The sequence below is a fragment of the Sander lucioperca genome, chromosome 17 (assembly GCF_008315115.2).
Source record: "Sander lucioperca isolate FBNREF2018 chromosome 17, SLUC_FBN_1.2, whole genome shotgun sequence".
Classification (NCBI taxonomy): domain Eukaryota; kingdom Metazoa; phylum Chordata; class Actinopteri; order Perciformes; family Percidae; genus Sander; species Sander lucioperca.
Genome location: NC_050189.1, coordinates 29084792 through 29106475, shown reverse-complemented (window position 1 = coordinate 29106475; position 21684 = coordinate 29084792). Strand labels below are relative to the sequence as shown.

The 21684-nt window shown below is 41.9% G+C and overlaps 1 protein-coding gene across 2 annotated transcripts; it reads right to left on the bottom strand.

Annotated features, from left to right (window-relative positions):
• Positions 1–1275: 1275 nt before the first annotated feature.
• kiaa0232 (KIAA0232 ortholog) lies at positions 1276–15498 on the bottom strand. Of its 2 annotated transcripts, none has more exons than XM_031279480.2 (8): positions 15164–15498; positions 12526–13099; positions 11972–12112; positions 8379–8448; positions 8188–8272; positions 4655–8039; positions 4348–4456; positions 1276–3712 (listed from the first exon to the last, which is right to left on the bottom strand). In XM_031279480.2, the coding sequence occupies exons 2-8, from the start codon at positions 12760–12762 to the stop codon at positions 3696–3698; spliced, it is 4044 nt and encodes a 1347-aa protein (XP_031135340.1). In that variant the 5' UTR covers positions 12763–13099; positions 15164–15498; the 3' UTR covers positions 1276–3695. The 2 variants fall into 2 exon arrangements, with proteins under 2 accessions (XP_031135340.1, XP_031135341.1); XM_031279481.2 differs by lacking the exon at positions 15164–15498 and adding an exon at positions 14973–15129.
• Between the last annotated feature and the right edge of the window lie 6186 nt (positions 15499–21684).

Sequence of the window (21684 nt, the reverse complement as noted above, 5' to 3'; positions counted from 1 at the left end):
ATGTTAATATGATTTCATTACAACCTTTTGGATGGATGCTGTAGTGTCCACCAAACATTATATAGAACCAATTCTTCAATGACAACCCACAACAACAAAATAAATGGATATGTCCTAAATTGTTTGAAGCTTACAATTACAATATTATTATGACGCATCAGCAGACAATCCTAACTAAAGCCTCATATGTGATATGATAAATGAGCTGGCTGTTCCTCCTACAGCATCGTCACCCTGCCCTCTAGTGTTAGCATCAGGTCGTGGATTTGAAATGTTAAGCTGCTTTTGCTTCCTGTCTGAGTTGTTACCACTTAAAAATATACACTCAATTCATAATTATAAGAAAAAATAAAAACACAGGGGAATTCATAGGCTGAGGTTTGGTTTATTCCTTTATTAGATGTTAAGAAAATCCACAATGAAACAAAATAATTTACTCAGGGTGTACATGAAATCAGAACACTTCTACTCAGGATAGTTGGGATTTAGGAACATGGAGGAAGGAGGAGGAAGGAGGGGGAGGAGGGTGAAGGAGCGTCTAGGTGGGAATGAAAAGATGAGGAAAAACTCAAGTTTTCAGTGCTGGATATGTTCTTCAGACCACGGTGCAATTGAAACTCAGTGACCCGGTCAGTGTCGTTCCGAATGCATATACCCTCACTGAATGCATTTTTCTCATCATACATGTTTTGTTTTTTTCCCCCCCAACATGGCCTATTAAAATGGAAGAATTAAATGGAGAAAGGTGGGATGCGTTCCTTTCGAATCCCATGTTAAGTGCTTTTTGTCACTTAACTACTTGCACACATTCACTCACAGATTCACACACTCACAACATTCTTTCAGTCACCTATTTAACCTCACTTGTATTTTTTTTTTTTTTTTATATTCAACCAAACTATTTTGTTAAAGGCATACTATGTAACTTTCCCCTAGTCGGTCCCCCCCCTACAGCTCACGCGGCTGTAGTTCCAATGAGACAACCTATAGTGGGACCGACGAGGGGAAAGTTACATAGTATGCCTTTAAATCCAACATTAAAAAAAACAAGTGTGATGTTTGCATGCTGCATTTTTAGAGACCGTCAATGATTTGTTTTTGTTTTCTCTCAGGCGTCCCTCACGCAAAAGTAAACATGCAAAAATTAACTGAATGACTTTTTCTCCATATATTCTCGAATGTTTACATGCGCCAAGGTATTGCATAGGACTCTTGAACTCCCCTCCACATTGCGTATGCAATCTACAATGGCTTAGTTCTTTTTTTTTTTTTTTTTCCCTAAAGCTATAGCTCTAAGTTAATGACAGTCACCTCTGTGGTTTGCTTGAAAATAACTCCTGTCAATAATTACTGCTCTACAATCAAAGAAAAGGTTTTACATCGATGCATCAATGCACTGTCACAGGTCTGAGTGTAGATTATGCAGTATGCTTATATTAAAAAATTCCTGAGTGTCTGATGACTGTCAAAGAAAGGTGACAAGACCCAGAAGTTGGAGTACCTTTCGTTCAGCTACTTGGGTTTTTTTTTTTTTTAACTGAAGTGGCATTGGATTGAACAAACCATACATACAAGCTTTGCATTTTTAAATGAGGAAGCCATTTTCCAAAGCCATGCCTGCAATAGAGACACCTTTACCTGCGACAGTGCATTACAGAGTCTGCTCACACTGCTGACCTGTTTTTCATTGCCCATTAATGGAGGGAAGATTTCAGTTGTCTGTGCTTCAGTTTCATGGTACGTGACAAATAAGTCACCCTTCTACTATCCTCATAACCGGTTCGAATTTTGTTTTTTTAAAGTTAAATCGAAAGGTAAGAAAAAATGTATTAAGAATTGCACAATGCATTTCTCTGCAGATGCTTTGACTTCATTTAATTTCAGCACAGGTCACAAGAAGGGCCAGTCCAACCACACCTCAATCGTTTTATAGCTTATTTTTTTCCGGCCGTTTTAAATTTAGTGGGGCACTTATGCATTTGCATTTTTTTTGTGTGAATGTACTGTATGTCTCTGCATACATTCACGTTTCTCTGAGATAAAGTTCTAGTGCACTCATTCTGAATCAGTGCCTTCACAAGTTCTGTTGCCAACACACAAACAGTGAGACATTACTCAATATTTCAACAAGATATATTGTAAACCAAAAAATAATAAAAACACACCTCATATGGGAAAAAAAAAGAAAGCATTTTGTACCTTAGTGTAATTATGCCATGTTTTTGGTTTGACCACCACCCCGCCACTTGTTTTGTTAGACATTTGTTTAGCTGCAGGATGGACAATTAACCATCAGTCAATGCTGATTTTGTCCTTTCTGCTTTAGGGGATAAGTAACTGAAAAGATGTGTAGCAACGTGAGATTTATTATCTGCACGTATGTCTGCTTCAGCTGTTACAGGCCTGACAACTAAGAAAAAAACAAGACACATTAAGCAAGAGCCGCGATCAGGCTGAACTGTTTTTTTTTTTTTTTTTCCTTCTTTTCACAAATTTTCGCAAAAAGATATTCATGGAGTCTGACTGTCTGGACTACAAACAAAACTAGGCTATGCCATCTACTTATCACAGCCATATTGTGGAACTGCAAATTCAAAAAAAGGTTTTTGAACATATTTATAGCACCAATAGTCTGTACCATAGAAATTACAAAAAAATTAAAACAAAATGTTTTCATTCAGTTGCAACACAGGTGTCTGCAGAAATGGCTGTAGTCATGTTTTTTTATGATGTTTTAACCCAAAACACAAACTTTTTTTTTTCTTTTTATCCCCCAATTCTTTTACAGCATTGCATTTCAAGTAGATTATTAGTATTCTTTCCAACAAAACTCTTTTGATTTCCTGTTTTTTTTTATTTTTAGAGGATTTTTTATTATTATTATTTTAGCCTCACAAACCATACTATGTCTACTAGTAACTTCTGTATGACTATCACCATTCAAAAATCAGACTCATTTATGATAACTTTTCACACATGGGGAATTTCGGGATAGAAAGAAGAAAGCTGCACACATTCTCTACTTCACATTCAGAAAGTCTTCCAAAACAAACTATTTTAATTAAACTCTCAAATGCTTACACAACTCAAAAACCTCAACATCCTTCTATTATCTTTCTGAACACAAGATGGAAAGTAGAGGATGCGATAGCAGCCGTTTCACACAAGATTATGTTCAACTAGGGAAAAGGGGAGTGAGACTGGCTGGCTGGACGAACATACATGCACAACCATTCAGATACCACCAACAACCAGTATCCTAGCTCAAAAGCAAAATGGTGGGAACAAAACGGACGAGAATAGAACAAAAGATTGTCCCTACTACCTAACTGTGAGACTTGAATGAGGACCAGTGTACAGAAGAATCAAATTAAACACATTCTAAAATGCCTAAAATGCATGTCTGCATATTGCATCACTCAAAGACTGAACATATTTTTTGAGTTTTCCTATTTTTCCTCTCGCTTTTTTTTTTGTTGATCCGATTGTTGATTACACAAGGTTTTTAAGTTAGTAAATGAAAACCAGCAGGGTTATGTGTGAGTTTGTTTGAAGGGGTGTGTGTCAGAAAATGAGCCTACATTAGGTTTTTCCAGCTCTGAGATGACCCTGAATCTTTGCTGGTTGAGGTCCAGTCACAAAAGGAGAGGAAGGTATCCTCTCTATGACAGGTGTCCTCTGCAAAACTGGAGTATTCAAATGTTGCTGCTCCCTGGAGAAAGAAGTCAGGCAGAATGGTTAGATTGTTGCACGCGTGAATATCCATGCTGTAGCTGACTGTCCTGTTGATTTCTTTACCGCCTGCATCTCTTGTATTTTCCAACTGACCGTTCAGATTCTGTGACCCAATGAGGGATTTCAGCTTGATTGCCAATGTTTTTCTCAAAATCCCTCAGCGGATTTTGATAGCCGTAACCAAAAATGGGGATACTATTTAGACAGCTCACATATTTTGATGGTTGTTATAGCAGAAGCTGGTGGCCAGTAGTGTACAGGTCTGTCTCTAGGATCCCGTCAATATTTGGGCAATCCTTTGGTTTTTTTTCCCCCCATGAGAAACTCCTTTTGAGTCATAATACTGGGGAGGTCACATATTTCAGTGTAATGCCAGCAACACATTTCATGAAGTATTTCAATGTGCTGTTCATATAGCGCTATAGCACTGGTTAACATCTATGAAGAGTGGAGTGTCACATTTGTCTATAACAAACTAATACGGTCTCTCAAATTGAAATAAAATAATGAAACATTAACTATTTAAATTCACTGGTTTGGGGTGTTGCAAGAACCTTATGTGAATAAAATGGTAAAAAAAAAAATGAAAGTCGTTTATGAAAACTGGTTTACCTGTACACTGAGATCCAGGGAAAAGGGGGGAACAGAGTGTGCTCTGCCACCAGCACTCGTCTTGCTGGTTGCCAGTTCCTCCCTGTCCACTTATATTTAACAGAGGGAACTGAACAAGACAAATGAGAAGTGGTTAGTGTGTTTTAACAAACCGCTGCCTGAGACGTCACAGGTGGAGCCCATTTTACAGCTGATGGCAGATTATGAAACGCTGTGTGGTTAGGCCAACACTTTTGTTAAAAACTCTCAAGCACACAGATCACAAAATATATTGATTTCTTAGGAGATCATTTTAAGAAAACCTCACCTCTGGCACATCTCCAACAAAGTCATAAGCAATCCCATACTTGTGGATCTGACCTGCTGGTGCAGATAAGCAGGACTGCTTTTCTCCTGAAGACTCCTCCTTTTGAATCTTGCCGACTGAGACGTCTGTCTGTCCACCTGCAGTGGGTGCAGCTGCTGCCGTTTTGCAGTCTAAGCATATCTCTTGCTCAGCAATTGGCAGGAGGGTACTGGAGCCCTCCTGTGAATCCAGAGAGGTCTGGGCACTCTTCTCCATGCCAGACTTCTTTAATCTGGGTAAGAATTTACCAGATTCCAGTTCTGACTTCCCGTAATAAGGGCCCTCACATTCTGCATCCTCCTCCAGAGGTTTGAGGTCTGCCTGAGGATCATCAAAGACGTCCACCGGCGCCAGGACGGGAAAACTCATCTCCTCTTTGTCAGTTTCAGCCTCAGAATCACTCACTCCTCCAGGAGATAACTCTGAGGCCGATATTGGTCGGAAGTGAGTCCTGGGGGAAATGCGAATTGCCCTGTACTGCGTCCGGTTGATGCCATATATTCGTGGGTGGAAGGCGTCATTCTCAGAGTCCGAGCAAAGAATAGATTTGGGCTTGAACCCTGGACTGAATGATGCCATGTCCTCAGGCTCAAAAGAACACTCAACATGGAGGACTTGGGAGAAGGGATTGTTCAGGTTGAAGGATGCAAACGGGTAATCTAAACCTTGCTCCTCACCATGCAAGCCTCCGTAAGATCCAAGCAAATCTTCATGGAAGATGAAAGAAAATCCCTTATTCAATCCATCTCCGCCTCCTTTAATGGCCTGGTCACTCTGCCCAAAGGACACAAGAGGCCTCCACAGGGGCCTGTGCCCAGGGGCAAAGCAGCTGCCAGTGTTCATGAACACATCTGTGCCAGTGATGGTAAGCATATCTGAGCTGGAAGCAGATGCAGATGCAGCTGCAGCGGCACACTGTAGCAGGCTATCTTGGGTGTCACTTGGCGGCACAACTGCCCAATTCTTATCGCCACTTAGTGTCTTCAACTCTCCATACACCCCTCCTAGGATGAATGATGTACTCTCCTTGTCAGAGGTCAAGTCCCAGGGCTTGGACGGAGTCATGTAATCCCCGGCACCATCTACCTTGGAGAGTTTGTTTTTGGCTAAGTCCTGTTCTTCTTTCTTGCCTTCCCAAAGGTGATACTCTGAGCGCTGCACTGCCTTTTTCTGAGGTCCCTGAATTGGAACTCCCTTTGCCTGCACTTCCAGACAGCTGCAGCAGTAACCGCCTGACTCATCGGAGAATAGCCCCTCGCTTGGTTTTTCTGCTCCTTGCTTTGACGTTACAGATTTGTCATCTCCTATTGCAGTCCAAATATCCTTTATTATCCCTGAGCTGTAGTCATCACTGTGTTGGTTTGCGTTGTCCGAAAACATGCCAGTGCTGTACTGTTCACTCTTATCCTCTTCCAATGCTATACCACAAATGGACTCCAACTTTGATTTTTTGGTGAAGGTCTGATTGGATGCTGTACTAATACTGACATCCTCACACTTACTGCCAGGGTCTTCTTGCAAAAAATCCAAGATTTCATCCTCCAGATATGTACCAGAGAGAGGAGGGATTATACAAACAATCTCTTCGTTGCCAATTTGAGCAGCATCCTCTGTTGGAACATTTCCTTGCTCGTTGTCTGAACGAGTCTCCTCTGAATGGGACCACGGACTGCAAGTTCGTGTTGAAAGGTTAGAACAGTGTTCAGTTTCGTCAAAGGCACTATTTTTGGTCCATATTAGCAAACGAGACTGTTTATGCGGATGGGGGTCGAGACAGCTACTAGAATCGGTGTTGTTTTCATGACCAACGGTGAGTGAGTCGCGGGAAAAAGGAAAAGTGGGGCTGTCGTACTGCAGCTCAAAAAGAGAGAAGCAGGATGAGTTCAAAGCAGAGGGTTCAGTGGTGGCTTCAGGGACAGCTGGCTCCTCCAGATTTCCAGATAGTTTGCTCAGAGTAAATGAAACACTATCGAAAAGGGGGGAGAGTCGAATGGGAGAGTCTCCTACGAAGCTTTCTCCGTCTATATCTTCTGAAGTAGATGGCGAATAACATCCCCACACTTGAGCCATGTTTTCAAGATCCTCCATTAAGAATCCAATAGATCCCGAAGCTTCCTGTGAGTCTGCCCGTATTGCACTTTCCCCTTGCTGCTCAAGGCCATCTAACACTAAACAACATTCTGCCTCAACGTCTCTTTGCTCTTTGCTTTTTTGTCGAATCATGCTCAAGATCCGACTTTCTTGTACAGAGTCTGAGGCACTAGTATCCAATATGGATTGATAAATGTCAACTTCATAGAAGTGAGTGAATTCAGACAGATGCTCGTCATCTAAATCTCTACTATCCTCTGGCTGAGGGCAGCTTGAGGTCCCAGTGAGTTCAACAGTTTCATCTTCTGCTTCGCCAGGCCCTTCCACAAAGTGCCCATCTACAAAGGAGCCTGCTGCTAGGTAAGCTCTGTGGTAGCTCTCATTGGCAATGCAGATTCCCTGGATTCTCTCCGGCAGCCTCTCCATGTCGGCTGACAAAGCAAAGCCATCAGGAGAGTCTACCTTGTTTCGGTATTTTGTTTCCAGCTTGCTTTGTCTGCTGCTGAAAGGTACAAAATACTCTGTGATGGGCTCAGTGTACCAAAGTGGCTCCTCCATGTATTCCTTTTTGTTTCTGGCTTCAACTCCGGACTCTTTCCCCTCCTTCCAGCCTGGATCTTTACGAATCTCCTTCAGAGGTCTCTTCCCCTTTTTGTAAAGCTGTGGTTGTTTGGCAGCGCCTCCAGTGGCACTGCTACTGCTCCCTCCTGCGTTTCTTCGCTCCTCTCGGTCGATTAACTTCACCTGTAGCTTCACCTGCCCGCTGTTGCGTGTTCTCTTATTCTTTGCAGCCTCCCTGGATTTGTGCCTTATTCTAACTGCCTTGCTTCTGGAGGACTTCAAGTCACCCTGGTTCCCACTTGAGCTGGAGCCCGCCTCACTAGAGCCAGAAGACCAGGATCTGGGTCTGTATTTGCCCTCAGATCTGTGTCTCGTCTGTCTCTTCGAGTGGACGGTAGATTTCTCCTCTGCTCCTGCACCACCATGGTATCGATTTTCTTTCTCCCTCTTGCTTCGTCGCTGCTGGCCTCTCTCGTTGGTCACAGTAGTGATGGTGCCGCATGCTTCGAGGTTTCGCTCCTTCGCAGCCTCACCTTCACTGTTGCAATCTTTTGGGGAAGAGGTGTCTGTGCTGGTCTGTGGGGCTGCAGATGATGAACTTGAATATGCGCAGGCCTTAGCTTTGTTCCACACCGTCATAATCTCTTGGAGACAAACAGGTTTCTCTGACAAAGGAGGAAAGGCTTCATAATACCTGCAGTCAAAACAGACCGAGAGAAATCTTGATTTATATCCATTCATAGCAGCAGAGTTCAAATAAACAAATGCACGGGTTGTGTTCTGCAGCCACTTTTTGTAAATACGCAAATTCATAGGTCCACAATATACATGATGTAGCTTACATTTCCACCTGGTCCTTTGAAGAGGGGGACTCAGCTCGCTCCGGAGACTGAGAGCCATCAGATTTCTTTTGAATCTGTTTTTCCTCTGTAAAAAGCACATTAAGACAATTTATTAGAGCAATTATTATTTAATTTCTTTCTATTTTTTTTAAAATAAAAAAATTCTAAATGATAACGGTCTTCAACCAAACCTTTCTGTTTGTTTTGGATGTCCTTTAGTTTAGAGCAAAGCTCTTCAACCAGGCTCTCAATTCCAGAGTTCTGTACAAATGAGACAAAACAGACACAGATTTTTGAGAACTCAAACAAAATATTGTGAACAGCAGCTATACATTTCATTACATGATGTATTCGTATACTTGTGAATGTGACAAAACTTTGAACTTGAACAACAGTTGGAATTGGTCTGAGCACATTTCAACATACAAACATATTTGGCAAAAGTTGCATGCCCAGCAACATGAGTGAAAAACACTGTTACACATCTGAATCGGTACTGTAGAACAGGAATGACTGATGACAATGTCAATATCATGGTAGAGTTCTACTGGAACAACATTTTAGTGATATATTATAGGGATTAGTTAACTACTTAACAAAATCCTACCCAGGTATTTTAAGTGGGACACTGAATACCTGCTTTAGAATCTTTTTTTAACAAAAAGATATATAAAAAAAAAAAAAAAAAAAAAAGATATAAAAAACAAGCCGTGATGATACACAAAACAATCATTTATTTTTCTACCTTCAAAACAACATGACCCAGTAGTCTTGGGTAAGAATGCAGAGTTTCTAAAAGCTACATTGACCCTTAATGTGACCCAAAACTAAGAATGAAAGGCATGGGGTTGACACAAGTCAAACTGGCTGAGCTTAGGCATGCTCTGCCATGACTGTCCTATATTTAGCTATGGTGCAGAAATGCTTTCAAAAAAATAAAAATAAAAAAAGAGGCTAAGCAACAGTACAAGTGATTACCTCACTATGTCCTAAGACACTGGACATTTACTACATATCCTGTTTCGCTTATTGCCTTCTCACATTGAGCAATATGATGCGTAAAAAACAAACAACAAGGGTTTGAAATAAACAAAACAACAACGTTCAAACGCTAGCTTAGATCAGGTAGGCACTGTCGAAAGAATTGGCCTAAAAAAAAAAAAAAAAAATCACAACATAGCTGCTCCTGAGTACCAGTCCTGACAGACACTTTAGCTCCCTCGTTTCCTGATCACTCTTCCGGAAAACAACATTCCTTACCATGCCACTTCATGAAAAGCAAAGCAAAGTTTTCTCCTGCCCTGGGTTTCCCCTTGCATCATTGTGCTAATGCCGGTCAGCTGACAGCCGACCGACTCTGCCGCTCACTGCTGCAATTCTGTGCAGTGTATGCTGGTTAAAAAATAGACTGCAGAATCCAGTCCCCAGAGAGGAGCTCAACACTCCTCCTCTTGCCTTGCAGACCCTTCCCCTACCCTCCCTCCAGCTTTATGTTGTGTCATTCTCAACTAAATCACACCTCCCTTACTACTGCAGGCCATTGAAGAAAGTTTAAGTACTGTAAATCTATCTGTAGCTTTTTTGAGTCATAGGTATGGAATCAAATGAATATGCTTACATGCAAGTGACACTCCTTCGAATGTCACGCATTATAAGTGAGGATAGCATTGTTTTATATCAAGGCAGGGCTCTCCCTGCCATTATACAGCTTAAGGTGTGGACACGCAGAGCCGACGGCCAAACGTCGGCAGGAAAAGGCAGTTGGGCTGATCAGTCTCCCCAAATTGGTCAAAAAAAGTGCCTCGGAACACACCAAAGCAACGAGACGTAATACGTCTCCGTAACAGCAGGCGGCGCTAATCTGTATTGTCTCCCAAAAAATTAAAAAAACGGCAGCTGATTGGACGAACGCGTCACGTGGGTCTTGTTTCTCCGGAAATTCAAAAGACAGACTGTCATGGCGGCTTGTTCAGAATACGATCTCATGTTGTACTAAAATAGTTCACCGAAACGTGTTTCTGAAAACATTTTAAGCGAGAAGTAGGCCGTGCAGTTGCTGAATCTGTCTTCATTTCAGATCGACAAAGGTCAGTTTAAAAGATTTTCATCAGATTTTGAGAGACTCTAGTCACACTCATTCTGCTCCCCGTTTCCGGGTTAGCACTCCACTAATCAGATGGGTCATTTGAGTCCGACTGCCGGCACTGACCTCGCCAGACTGTCCGAAGGCCGATCATTAGCTCGGTGTGTCCACACCTTTAGGGATAAGACCTGAACAAATGGGGTCCCAAGTGAAGACCCGAAGAAGGGCCCACAAAATGTTTGTCAGTGATTGTACTGCTAAGAAAAGACCTACACGTTCAGCAGGACTAAAATCCAAAAAGGAAATTGACCAAATCCAAAAAAAGAAATTGACCGACAGCGAAGACAAACATGGATAACCATTGGTGTGAAAAAGAAAAGGGACTAAGGTCGGACACGCTGCTCTTGAAAAGGTTAGCAATGGGTTTTGTAATGTATTAGGAGTAGGAATTATTGCTGTTTCATTTACTTGCGTCATGTGGATGCACCGACAGTGGGGTCATTACTTTGAATTCCTCATTGGGGCTATGCACTATACTTTTAGGATTTTAGTTTTTTTTTTTACTTAATTAAAATAGGCTAAACAATGTCTCTGCAGTGAGTTTGTGATTATATGGTTAATTATTTTATATGGCTTTGGGTAATCTTTTCCTCGCTGCTACCGACACAACCACGAAGCTTTATGCAAACGAATGTGTGCAAATGAGCGTATGACATCATTTGTTTATTGGCATTTCTTTAAACCAATCACAATCGCCTTGGGCGGTGCTAATCACCGGAGAAAAGCTGCGGTGCCGCTGCAAAATAGGCTCGGAAGGAACTTGTTTTGGTGGAACATGTGTAGGTTTAAAAGTTGTATTAGTGTGGCCGGTTGGCTTGGTTGGTAGAGCAGGCGCACATGTGCAGAGGTCCAGGGTTCGAGTCCAACCTGTGATGGTTTTCCTGCATGTCTTCCCCCCTCTCACTCCCCTTTCATATCTCAGCTTTCTTATCGAATAAAGGAAGAAATGCCCAAAAAAAAAAAAAAAAAGGTTGTTTTAGTCGTGCGACAGAAAACTCAGATTGGACAGATAGTCTAGCTAGCTGTCTGGATTTACCCTGCAGAGATCTGAGGAGCAGTTAACCATAGTCCTCACAAATCCACCGGAGTTTAGAATGCTACCACAAAGGAAGCCCAAGGCAACAGATATTTGGCCTAAATGAGTGAAATCCGGCAGATTTTCCAGCGGCAACAGAGCAATCCCTGAAGTGGAACGTCAAGGATATAGACTACCTTTTCAGTGACGACTAATTGAAGGTGTGGCCACCCAGCCAAATGAGCTGACAATGCATGTACAATGAAGATCTTCCCTTGTTCAATGCTTTAGCCACCCACATTGCCGTAGCTTCATTCAGTGTCTATTCACTGTGATTTATGCAATTAATATCTGCATGACTGCACCTTAACATACAACAAAGAATACTAACATTTCTGACATGCCTTCTGTATTCAGAATTATTTTCAGTCAAAAGTTTCATATAAGACGAGGCAGGTCAAAGAGTTACTGCATTACTAACGACTTGTTTGCATTATTATTACAAAGCCATAGCGATTCAAGTTAATTATCATTTTACACTACAGAAAAATAAAGCATAACTTGATTAACACCATCCTCATAAAATCAATCAAATAACAGTCAGCTTGAGTGATAATGCTGCTTACTTCATCAGATGCAGAGCGGAGGCATTGCACAGCAGCTTGCTTCTTCATTTCCTCAAGACTCAAGTCGGTCCCTCCTTTCTTCTTACTCTTGCCCCATTTCTTCCCAGTTCCCTTCTCCCAGCCCAAGAAGATGTCATTTTCCTTTAACACATACCGAGAAAAGTCACTCACAAAAGGACAAAACAACCTTTTTAAAGCATAGAAACATTACACATTTACATTACACTCTAAACATTTCTATAGAAGAAATTAGCACACTAACACAGCAAACTGCATATCAATGACTGTAATGACAAATGACGGGAATCAAAGGAGGAATTAGCCAGTGGTAGAAGTACCATGGTGTGAAAGAAAAGCCCCATTGTTAACCTCTCCTGGCAAATTGATGTTTTCCTCTACCTAGGCCATTATATTTACACACTTACTTCCCTTCCTGTATAAAGCCCACTGCCTACTCATTTGACAATGCAAAACACTAACCCTAACAATGACAAAAACTTTGTAAGCGTTTTGACTTTGACTAGAAATATTTCATTAAGGTTGTGGGAGCCCACCTGGTCCTGCAGGTCATAGTCGTAACTGTCATGCAGGAGAAGGCTGAGGACGTAGCGGGTGTAAATCATGGCATCAATCCCGCACTTCTCAAGCTCCTGGCAGAGCCAGCTTTGTACCGGACCCAGCGACTGGAGAAGGGACATCTCTGAGGCAGGCAGGGGGCCCACGAGGGGGTAGGGGCAAGAGAGGTTTTCAGGAGGAGCAGGACCGTCTGAATCGGTGCTCACTGGACGCATGGGACCTCAGGTGTTGGCCATTCTCAGGTGGAGCAGCATTGTGATGGGTAGTGACTGTAGGGTGGTCGGTGGAGAAGGGTACTGAGAGAGGACGAAGCAGAACCTTGGGAAGAGAGGACAGTCACTCCAGAAGGACGCACTGAAGGGGCTCTACATGGGGAGACATGTAGGATGTTTTTTTTTTTTTTATTATTGCTTTGAGCAAACGGGGGATTTTAATCGTCAGGCATGGCTTATGCTGCTGATAGATCTCAGCTGCTGAGCAAAACACAGAATGTGTTTGCGTCTCAGTCGGAGGGGTCCATTTTGGGGCTACGTCTTACTTCACCGGCACAACCTGAAACAGAGAAAAAAAAAACATGCATCAGTTTCTCATAAATATTTTCAATATTGAATGCAAGCAAAAATATGGTCAAAGACCTTACACATAACCACAGCACAGAGCCAAACAGCAATCTTTGATTTTAAAATGGGAAAGAAACAGGGAGACAAATGTTATGACGGATCCTACCACACAGCATGTAAGTTGTGGTCTTTCTCCCGAAGGATGTAGCCTGACTGTGAATAACCTTGATTACTAGCAAGCTAAAAAGCTCTTTAAATAATACAAACAGCACTCACAACCATGACACATTATTGTGATAAGACCTATTTAAAGTGATTAACATGTTAAAGTAATATGCAATTTCCTCAAAATACAGCACATTTACTACAAAGTGACCTCTCACATTAATGTGAAAGTACCTCAAACATCAGAGTTTTTCAAGTTTGTATGTGTAATGACCCCTTATGACATACCTTACCTGTTATGTAAATGTGATGTAACACAAGAACTACATGAGAGAAGTGGCCATGACCACGTACTTTTGAAACACCTGATACAAGGCTTTATAAAACAGGAAGCACCACTTTGCTTAGTATTCCCTTCATTACAAATCACAAAATAACAGCTGTATAGTTTCAATTGTGAGTAATACAACCAAATATCTCCTAGATTTGTGCCAATAACAAACAAGCAAACTCCAGTTAGAATGACTGTGTGGCTGTCAAGTGCATGTGTTTCACATAGCAGCAGCGGATTAGGGGACAGACGTGAGGAGCAAATGGAGGCTGCGCCGATTTGATTGGCTGGCCTGGTCGTCACTCAACAGTAGGGTATTCTAGATTGTACCCATTAGATACGTCAAAAGGGCAAGATATTATGCAAGATAATATGCAACCATATTATTTCAGCAGGCATCACCCTTTCGTGGAATGACTATGTCAGTTAAATAAATACAGATAGAGATACACAACAGCTAAAAGTTGTTAGCTAGCTTCATCGGTAATTGCTAAACATGGCTGACCAGTGTCTACAACCCAGCTGTTTCTGCACACTAGCCCCGGCCGGCTAGCTCTCGACTGCCCTGCCCACAAACCAACTTTATCCTACAACCCATTTCTTATGGCAATTTCTCTGACATGGAAAATAACATAAGTGCAGTTTGTGCCGTGTTAACAACAGTTACCTACTTTAGCCTACTTCGGGTGCACTGTAACGTTGTGCAAATGTTTAACGTTATGGTTTACTGACATTAATGTTACATTGCTGGGCTATCGAGTGCGGCAATGCAACTAGCTACAGAACAGCCAGGGACGATATTTAAGATGAAGCATTAATGCCATTGGTGATATGGTAACGGCTGAAGTGTCAAGTAACGTTGTACCGACTTGTGGTATTAATCTGTTAGCTAGCGTCACTTTGCAGTCAAATGGCAAGGTTAGCTGGACCACCGACCTTTAACGTTAGCCAATGAGCTAGCTAGCTAAGTTAGCCAAGTTAGCTACCGAGAGCTGCTCGTCTCCTGTCATTAGGCAGTTTATTCTTTTTACGATTTATCTAACGTTCATCATTCATGTGAGACTAGAACGTTACATTGCAGCCTAGCGTGAATTAATTTAACGCTAATCACGATCTCTCCCCGTCCCGCAAAGGCTACCTAGCTAACGTTAAGTTGGTGTTATAAGTCGGACAGTGAACGGAGGCTGCAGAGTGACATTAGAGCCCTGACGGTTCTCCATTAAATAGTTAACTAGCAAACAGCAACACGCTAACGTTAGGCCAAGTCTAAACTTTCAGTCGGAAACGTAGCACCCAAAATGGCCAAAAGTCAACACGATATTTTAAAGATGTGCGATTCAGATTTAAACTAACGTTAGCTTTCACGTACGTTTGTTGTTGTAACCGAGGGGGGGAGGAGCGGCTGCCCCGGCGGGCTACCGGAGGACTGTCAGACGTTTTCCCTTCAAAAATGTACGCCATATCGTCATACAGCGAAAGAGTAAACTGACTAAACATGGAACACTTAACATGGACAAAAACACCACAGTTTGACAAGAAAACTCCCAGTTGGTTACAAACCTGCCGCGGGCTGAAGTAAAGAGGAGCAGCGAAAGAGGAGCGGCTATTTCTCTTCCGCTGCCGTTCCGAGCTCGAGCTCTGGAATCCGCTGCGGTAGCATCGCGTATCATGGACGCCGACAGAAATGGCGCTGTTTTCACATCCAGTGCTTCTTCAACAGCGTCAAGGAAAACGGCGACATTCCGGCTCAAGCAGGAGGAAGGTCATTCCTCGATGACAGTTACATCCAGAACCACAATGTCCGCTATCGAAAAGCCAGTTTCATTCAGAGAAGGACTCCTAAATGCGCCACCATCCGCGTTCGTATCTAGGCAACAAGGCAAACCTCCCCTGTCCTATTCAGGTTTGATTCCTCCGCTAGGGTATTGCATCAGAAGCCCAACTAGTACTCTTCAAACTAAAGTCATATGATGAATGACTGAACAAATTAACACTCAGAACTAAAAATTAAGTAAGCGATTCAATCTTCTCCTTTGGGGTTAACTTGTAGGAATTATTAAAAAAATAAAAACAAAAACAAAGGCACACTAGCCTATACACAACAATAGGCTACGGTGTGGTATAATATCGTTAAAGTTGATCAAAATAGTTTCTTTACTGTGTCATTATTAATTACTCTACAATGTGTTTATGATGGTATTTTCATATAATGTCCATTTTGCTTTATTACACACACCTTGCCACAACATAGTCCACAGTATTTATAAATGAAACCACAACAGGAATCAAATTTCTGTGCAATAACGCCATTTGTATGACTATAGCTTTGAGTTTTCGACCTCTTGCATGAACCGATAATTATTGTCCTTAGAAAATGCCACTTTTTCAGTTATAGTTTTGACAAAGCAACCAAAACGGATTTTAGATTGATTTGTTTTTATTTAAATGTAGATAGCTGTTATATATCAGGCAGATGCAGATGTCCTTTCCAAGGTAGGCCTATTGCTTGTTTTTACTAATTTAGTATCATGGGGCATTGTATTCTTTATTGTGAGTTTAAAACAGAGACACATTACCATCACTAATATCAGTACTGCTCCTATAGCTGTACCATTAACTCCATTAACTACCATTAATGTACCATTAACTTACTACAACTGTGCAGTTACCATTACTAGTAGGCCTACTTTTTATAGCGCCACTACTCCTCAAGAGCAAACGTTGTACAGTGAGTGAGATCCTGTAACCATAACCAGCAACTTATTTCTGTCTCTCAAAGCCTCTACGTTGTCACTAACCACTGTGTGTGTGTGTGTGTGTGTGTGTGTGTGTGTGTGTGTGTGTGTTGGGGGTGGTACTATTTCTTTTGACTTACCACCTGCCCCGATCAAGGGTCCATAGTGTGGCACACTTCATGTGCCCTCTGGCCCCTGGGGTTAAGACCTATGGGACCCCCGTGTGTGTGTGTGTGTGTGTGTGTGTGTGTGTAGAGAGAAAGCAAAAAAGGTCAGGACATGATGTGTGTGGAGGCTGTGCACGTGAGAGCCAAAGCAAAAGAAAAGGGAGTGTAGAAGTGTGTGTGAGGGGGGTGTGTATGTTTATTGTAATTGAGGGACAGAGTGTGTATCTAACAGCTGACATGGTATAAAATCTGTCATTTTACTACAGGTCCCAGGGTCCCTCAGGGCCAGTCAACAGACCAATATTGAGTTCTACTTGTGATCTTTATCTGAAGCCAGAGCACTGCAGCCCAAGGCCAAACACAAATTGACCCTCTGTAACACCGAGGCCTGATCGATCGATGGGAAAAGTTGTTTTTTTCACCGTCATCCTGTCACTGATAGCAACGGCGTAGGTTTTGTTTCAACATTGGAGGGTCTGGGGGCCTTCCTCCAGAAAATTTGGAGAGTCAAACACTTCACTCCCTGCATTCTGGTGACTTTTTATGCAACAATTTGAGCCTTTTGTGAATCAAGTTATGGGCAAATGTCTTTTTTTAGGGTGAAGGAAATAATTATTCTTCTGTATTGTTCCAAACTTTCTTCATATTCAAAACATCACATGTGTTTCGGGATGGCTATGAAGACAATATGTACAAAGTACATCTCAATAACAAATCTATAAGAGAATGAGTTGTTCAAGCCATAAGCTCCAAAGTTTACATCTACATAAAAGACATGAAATGAAAGAAATCACACTTGTTTTCCATACACGTTTTAAGCCCCTGAACGGTTATTTTTACCTCTTTTGGGGAGTGGGCTGTCTTTCACATTTTTTGAGAGGGACAAATCTACCTCTTCTAAATATTGGGGGGGGACATATCCTCTTCATCCACCCCCCCCCAGCCACGAGCGGCATCTTAAATCTGCACTGCTCTTTGTGCTGACAGCTTTCTCGTTTGCCAGTGCTAACCGAAAGTCAATTTGGAGCAGATGGCACAGTTAAAAGATGCCCCATAATCCTCTCCCAGGAAAGGGGGTTAGGGAGATTGGGGTAAGGGGTTGGGTAAGAGGCCTCTCTGGGGGATTTCACTGCAAGGTTGTGAAAGAGAAATGTGTCCCACAAAGCTTTGGTGTGGCTTAAATGCACCTTGACAGCGAGTTCACAGTGCTGCGTGAGGTGAAGCTGGTTATCACGCGCGGGGTGGGTCACTGAGGTGAATCCTATATTAGTCCCAGCTCACGAGCTAGATAACTATAGACGTGGTGTACTGTACACGCCTACTTATAGCATTGTCTCTGTGTCCTTAAACAACCGTATAAGCAATTTCACACTGTCAATCAAAGCTGACATGCCATTTTTTTTCGGCTTTTGCCCACAAGGGCCAGTTAATGAGAGGGCCTCAAGACACACTTTTTTTTTTGTTTTTTGTTAATTCATCTGGGACACACCTGCAGTCAGGGCTTTAAATGAATCACACGTTTTAATCACCAGCCAATCAGATTTTCCACTAGACAATTTTTTTCCCCAGGGAAAATAAAACAGATTATGAGTGCCACTGAATACATTTAAGCATCTGCATATGTTTCTTTAAAAAAAAAATATGATTTTGGGTTGATGGCTGGTAGATAAAATATAAACATTTAAGATAAGATAAGATAAGATAGACTTTATTAATCCCACACTGGGGAAATTCCTGTGTTACAGCAGCTCAAAAGAAAGAAATGTACACACATCAGAATAACACAAGTACACATTAAGTAGCCTAGACATAGGAGAAAAAATATACATAAAGTATAAGAAATAGCAAAAATAGAATTAGTAATAAAACATATTTACACAATAAACGCCCTTATATAAACAGACAGTATATAAACACAGATGTACAGATGAATAGAAATGACATATTGCACAGTTGGAGGTAACAAATTGTGATAAATAGGCTAAATAAATATGCTTACTCCACTTTTTTTTTTTTTCCTAACCAACTTTACTACTTTATTTCAGCTCCTCTGGTTTGTTTTGTGCAGTTCCGTACGTTTGCAAGCCTAAACACACACCACATTTCTTGCCAGAAAACAGACCAATGTGGAAACACTGACTTCTCAGATTTTTTCTGCAGCCTGACGATTTAAACGGACGCTTCTCTTCATTCATCACCAAAGTGGCTCGTAACTTTACAATGTTATACCAGCCAAGGAGTTCATTTTTACCGGCATTTGGCGGGTTGGCGGGTGTCAATTTAAAGCCCTGCTTGCAGTGACTAAGGATAATAAGGAAAGTGTAATGTGCAAGATTTAATGTAATCCCAATGCCTTATCAGAATTAGTTCAAGTTCCAGGATTGGGTTTTACCAGCTATATGTAAATCTGTGACTACTGTGTGTAAATCCCTTCCAAAAAACAATTAGTTTTAGCTTAGACTTACTAAAGCTTGTTGCACTTACTGTAGCTGGTAAAGACTTCAGCTATGTTCCAAAAATTACAGTTTTAAGGGGGAAAACAATCTAAAAAACTTATCATTTTGTGTACATATTACTTTCTTTAAGTTATATATGCTACATGGAGAAATATGCATGTTTTGGAATAATAGTACTTGTGCAGTTCAGAATGGGAGAAAATATCAGATTATGCTAACCATAGGTGGCCTTATTTGGTCATTCCGTCTGAGGTTATTAGAATCACAATTAGTGATTTAAGCAGTTGTGGAAGAAGTATTCAGATCCTTTATTTAAGTAAAAGTACTAATTCCACAATGTAAAAATACTCTGTTACAAGTAAAAGTCCTCAATGCAGATAAATCCTCCCATTTTAGAAAGTGTAAAGGATCCAAACAGTTGTGTATTTAATGGTCTAATCGTTTCAGCTGGACTTGTAGGCCGTTATATTGTTGGCTAGTTTAATTTAGAATGAAACTTCTATTTTATAAACTACATGTGTTTTGTGTGCAAACATCTTAATTTGTAAAGTAACTAGTAACTAAAGCTGTCAGATGAATGTAGTGGAGTAAAAAGTACAATATTTCTCTCTGAAATGTAGCGGAGTAGAAGTAGAAAGTGAAATGAAAAGAAAAGACTCAAGTAAAGTACAAGAACCTCAACATTTGTACTTAAGTACAGTACTTGGGTAAATGTACTTAGTTACATTCTACCACTGCATTTAGGGTACAGGTATGTAGTATTGTTTTGGTGAAAATAATGTTGCGTTTTAGTTAAATCATATTTAAATCATTGTTTTATGTAAGTTGACGCACCTCTCGCGTCACATACTCCTTTTTGCAGAATTGAAATACTTGCCTTTAAACAGACCAATCAGGAACTTTAAAGGAAGAAACTAATCTTGCCCCAAACAAAGCCATATGACTTTGGTTCCTCTTTCCTGTCTTCAAAGCTGTTCACCACAGTTTGCTCTCTGTCTGGACTCTGTCTGCATGCCTGACAGCATACATGCATGTTTGGATGTTTGGTTTTCTGTGCTTACAGTTGCGCAATGCTTCCACTGGCACTCAGCCAGTATACAGCTACCATACCTCACCTCAGGCCATTCAGAAAGATACTGAAAACAAACTGCAGTTTGGATCTTCTGAACATAATAAATGTGTGTGTATTTTACCTGTAGTGCTGACAATCTACCCCCCTCTTCTTTTTCTTCTTCAGCCTAACCAGAGACAAGGACGGCAAATTAGCCTACAGCTATAGAAGTCCACATACATTGCCTCAGTTGCACTTTAGATGTAACAATGTACTGTGATTGGATGTAAAACTTCCTGCTTCAAATGTAACTTGACTCATTTCTAGTTTGAAATGTGTTAACTGTTAACGCCCTCTACCCGCCCCCCTTAACACACACTCCCAAAGGTAATGTAGGTCACGGGAGAAGCTCTGGCTGTCTGGCACTGGTCTGTTGGTCTTGACTCAGTATCAACCCCTCAAAGTCTTGGTCTCGACTCGGTCTGGATAAACTCTGGTCTTGGTCTCGACTCGGTCTCGATACACTCTGGTCTTGGTCTTGACTCGGTCTCGATACACTCTGGTCTTGGTGATGACTCGGTCTCGATACACTCTGGTCTTGGTTATGACTCGGTCTCGATACACTCTGGTCTTGGTCTTGACTCTGTCTCGATAAACTCTGGTATTGGTGATGACTCGGTCTTGATACACTCTAGTCTTGGTGGTGACTCAGTCTCGATACACTCTGGTCTTGGTCTTGACTCGGTCTCGATACACTCTGGTCTTGGTGATGACTTGGTCTCGATACACTCTGGTCTTGGTGGTGACTCAGTCTCGATACACTCTGGTCTTGGTCTTGACTCGGTCTCGATACACTCTGGTCTTGGTGATGACTCGGTCTCGATACACTCTGGTCTTGGTCTTGACGCAGTCTCGATACACTCTGGTCTTGGTGATGACTTGGTCTCGATACACTCTGGTCTTGGTCTTGACTCGGTCTCGATACACTCTGGTCTTGGTGATGACTCGGTCTCAATACACTCTGGTCTTGGTCTTGACTCGGTCTCGATACACTCTGGTCTTGGTCTTGACTCGGTCTCGATACACTCTGGTCTTGGTCTTGACTCAGTCTCGATACACTCTGGTCTTGGTGGTGACTCAGTCTCGATACACTCTGGTCTTGGTCTTGACTCGGTCTCAATACACTCTGGTCTTGGTGATGACTCGGTCTCGATACACTCTGGTCTTGGTCTTGACGCAGTCTCGATACACTCTGGTCTTGGTGATGACTTGGTCTCGATACACTCTGGTCTTGGTGATGACTTGGTCTCGATACACTCTGGTCTTGGTGATGACTTGGTCTCGATATACTCTGGTCTTGGTCTTGACTCGGTCTCGATACACTCTGGTCTTGGTGATGACTCGGTCTCGATACACTCTGGTCTTGGTGATGACTCGGTCTCGATACACTCTGGTCTTGGTGATGACTCGGTCTCGATACACTCTGGTCTTGGTGATGACTCGGTCTCGATACACTCTGGTCTTGGTCTTGACTCGGTCTCGATACACTCTGGTCTTGGTCTTGACTCGGTCTCGATACACTCTGGTCTTGGTCTTGACTCAGTCTCGATACACTCTGGTCTTGGTCTTGACGCAGTCTCGATACACTCTGGTCTTGGTGATGACTTGGTCT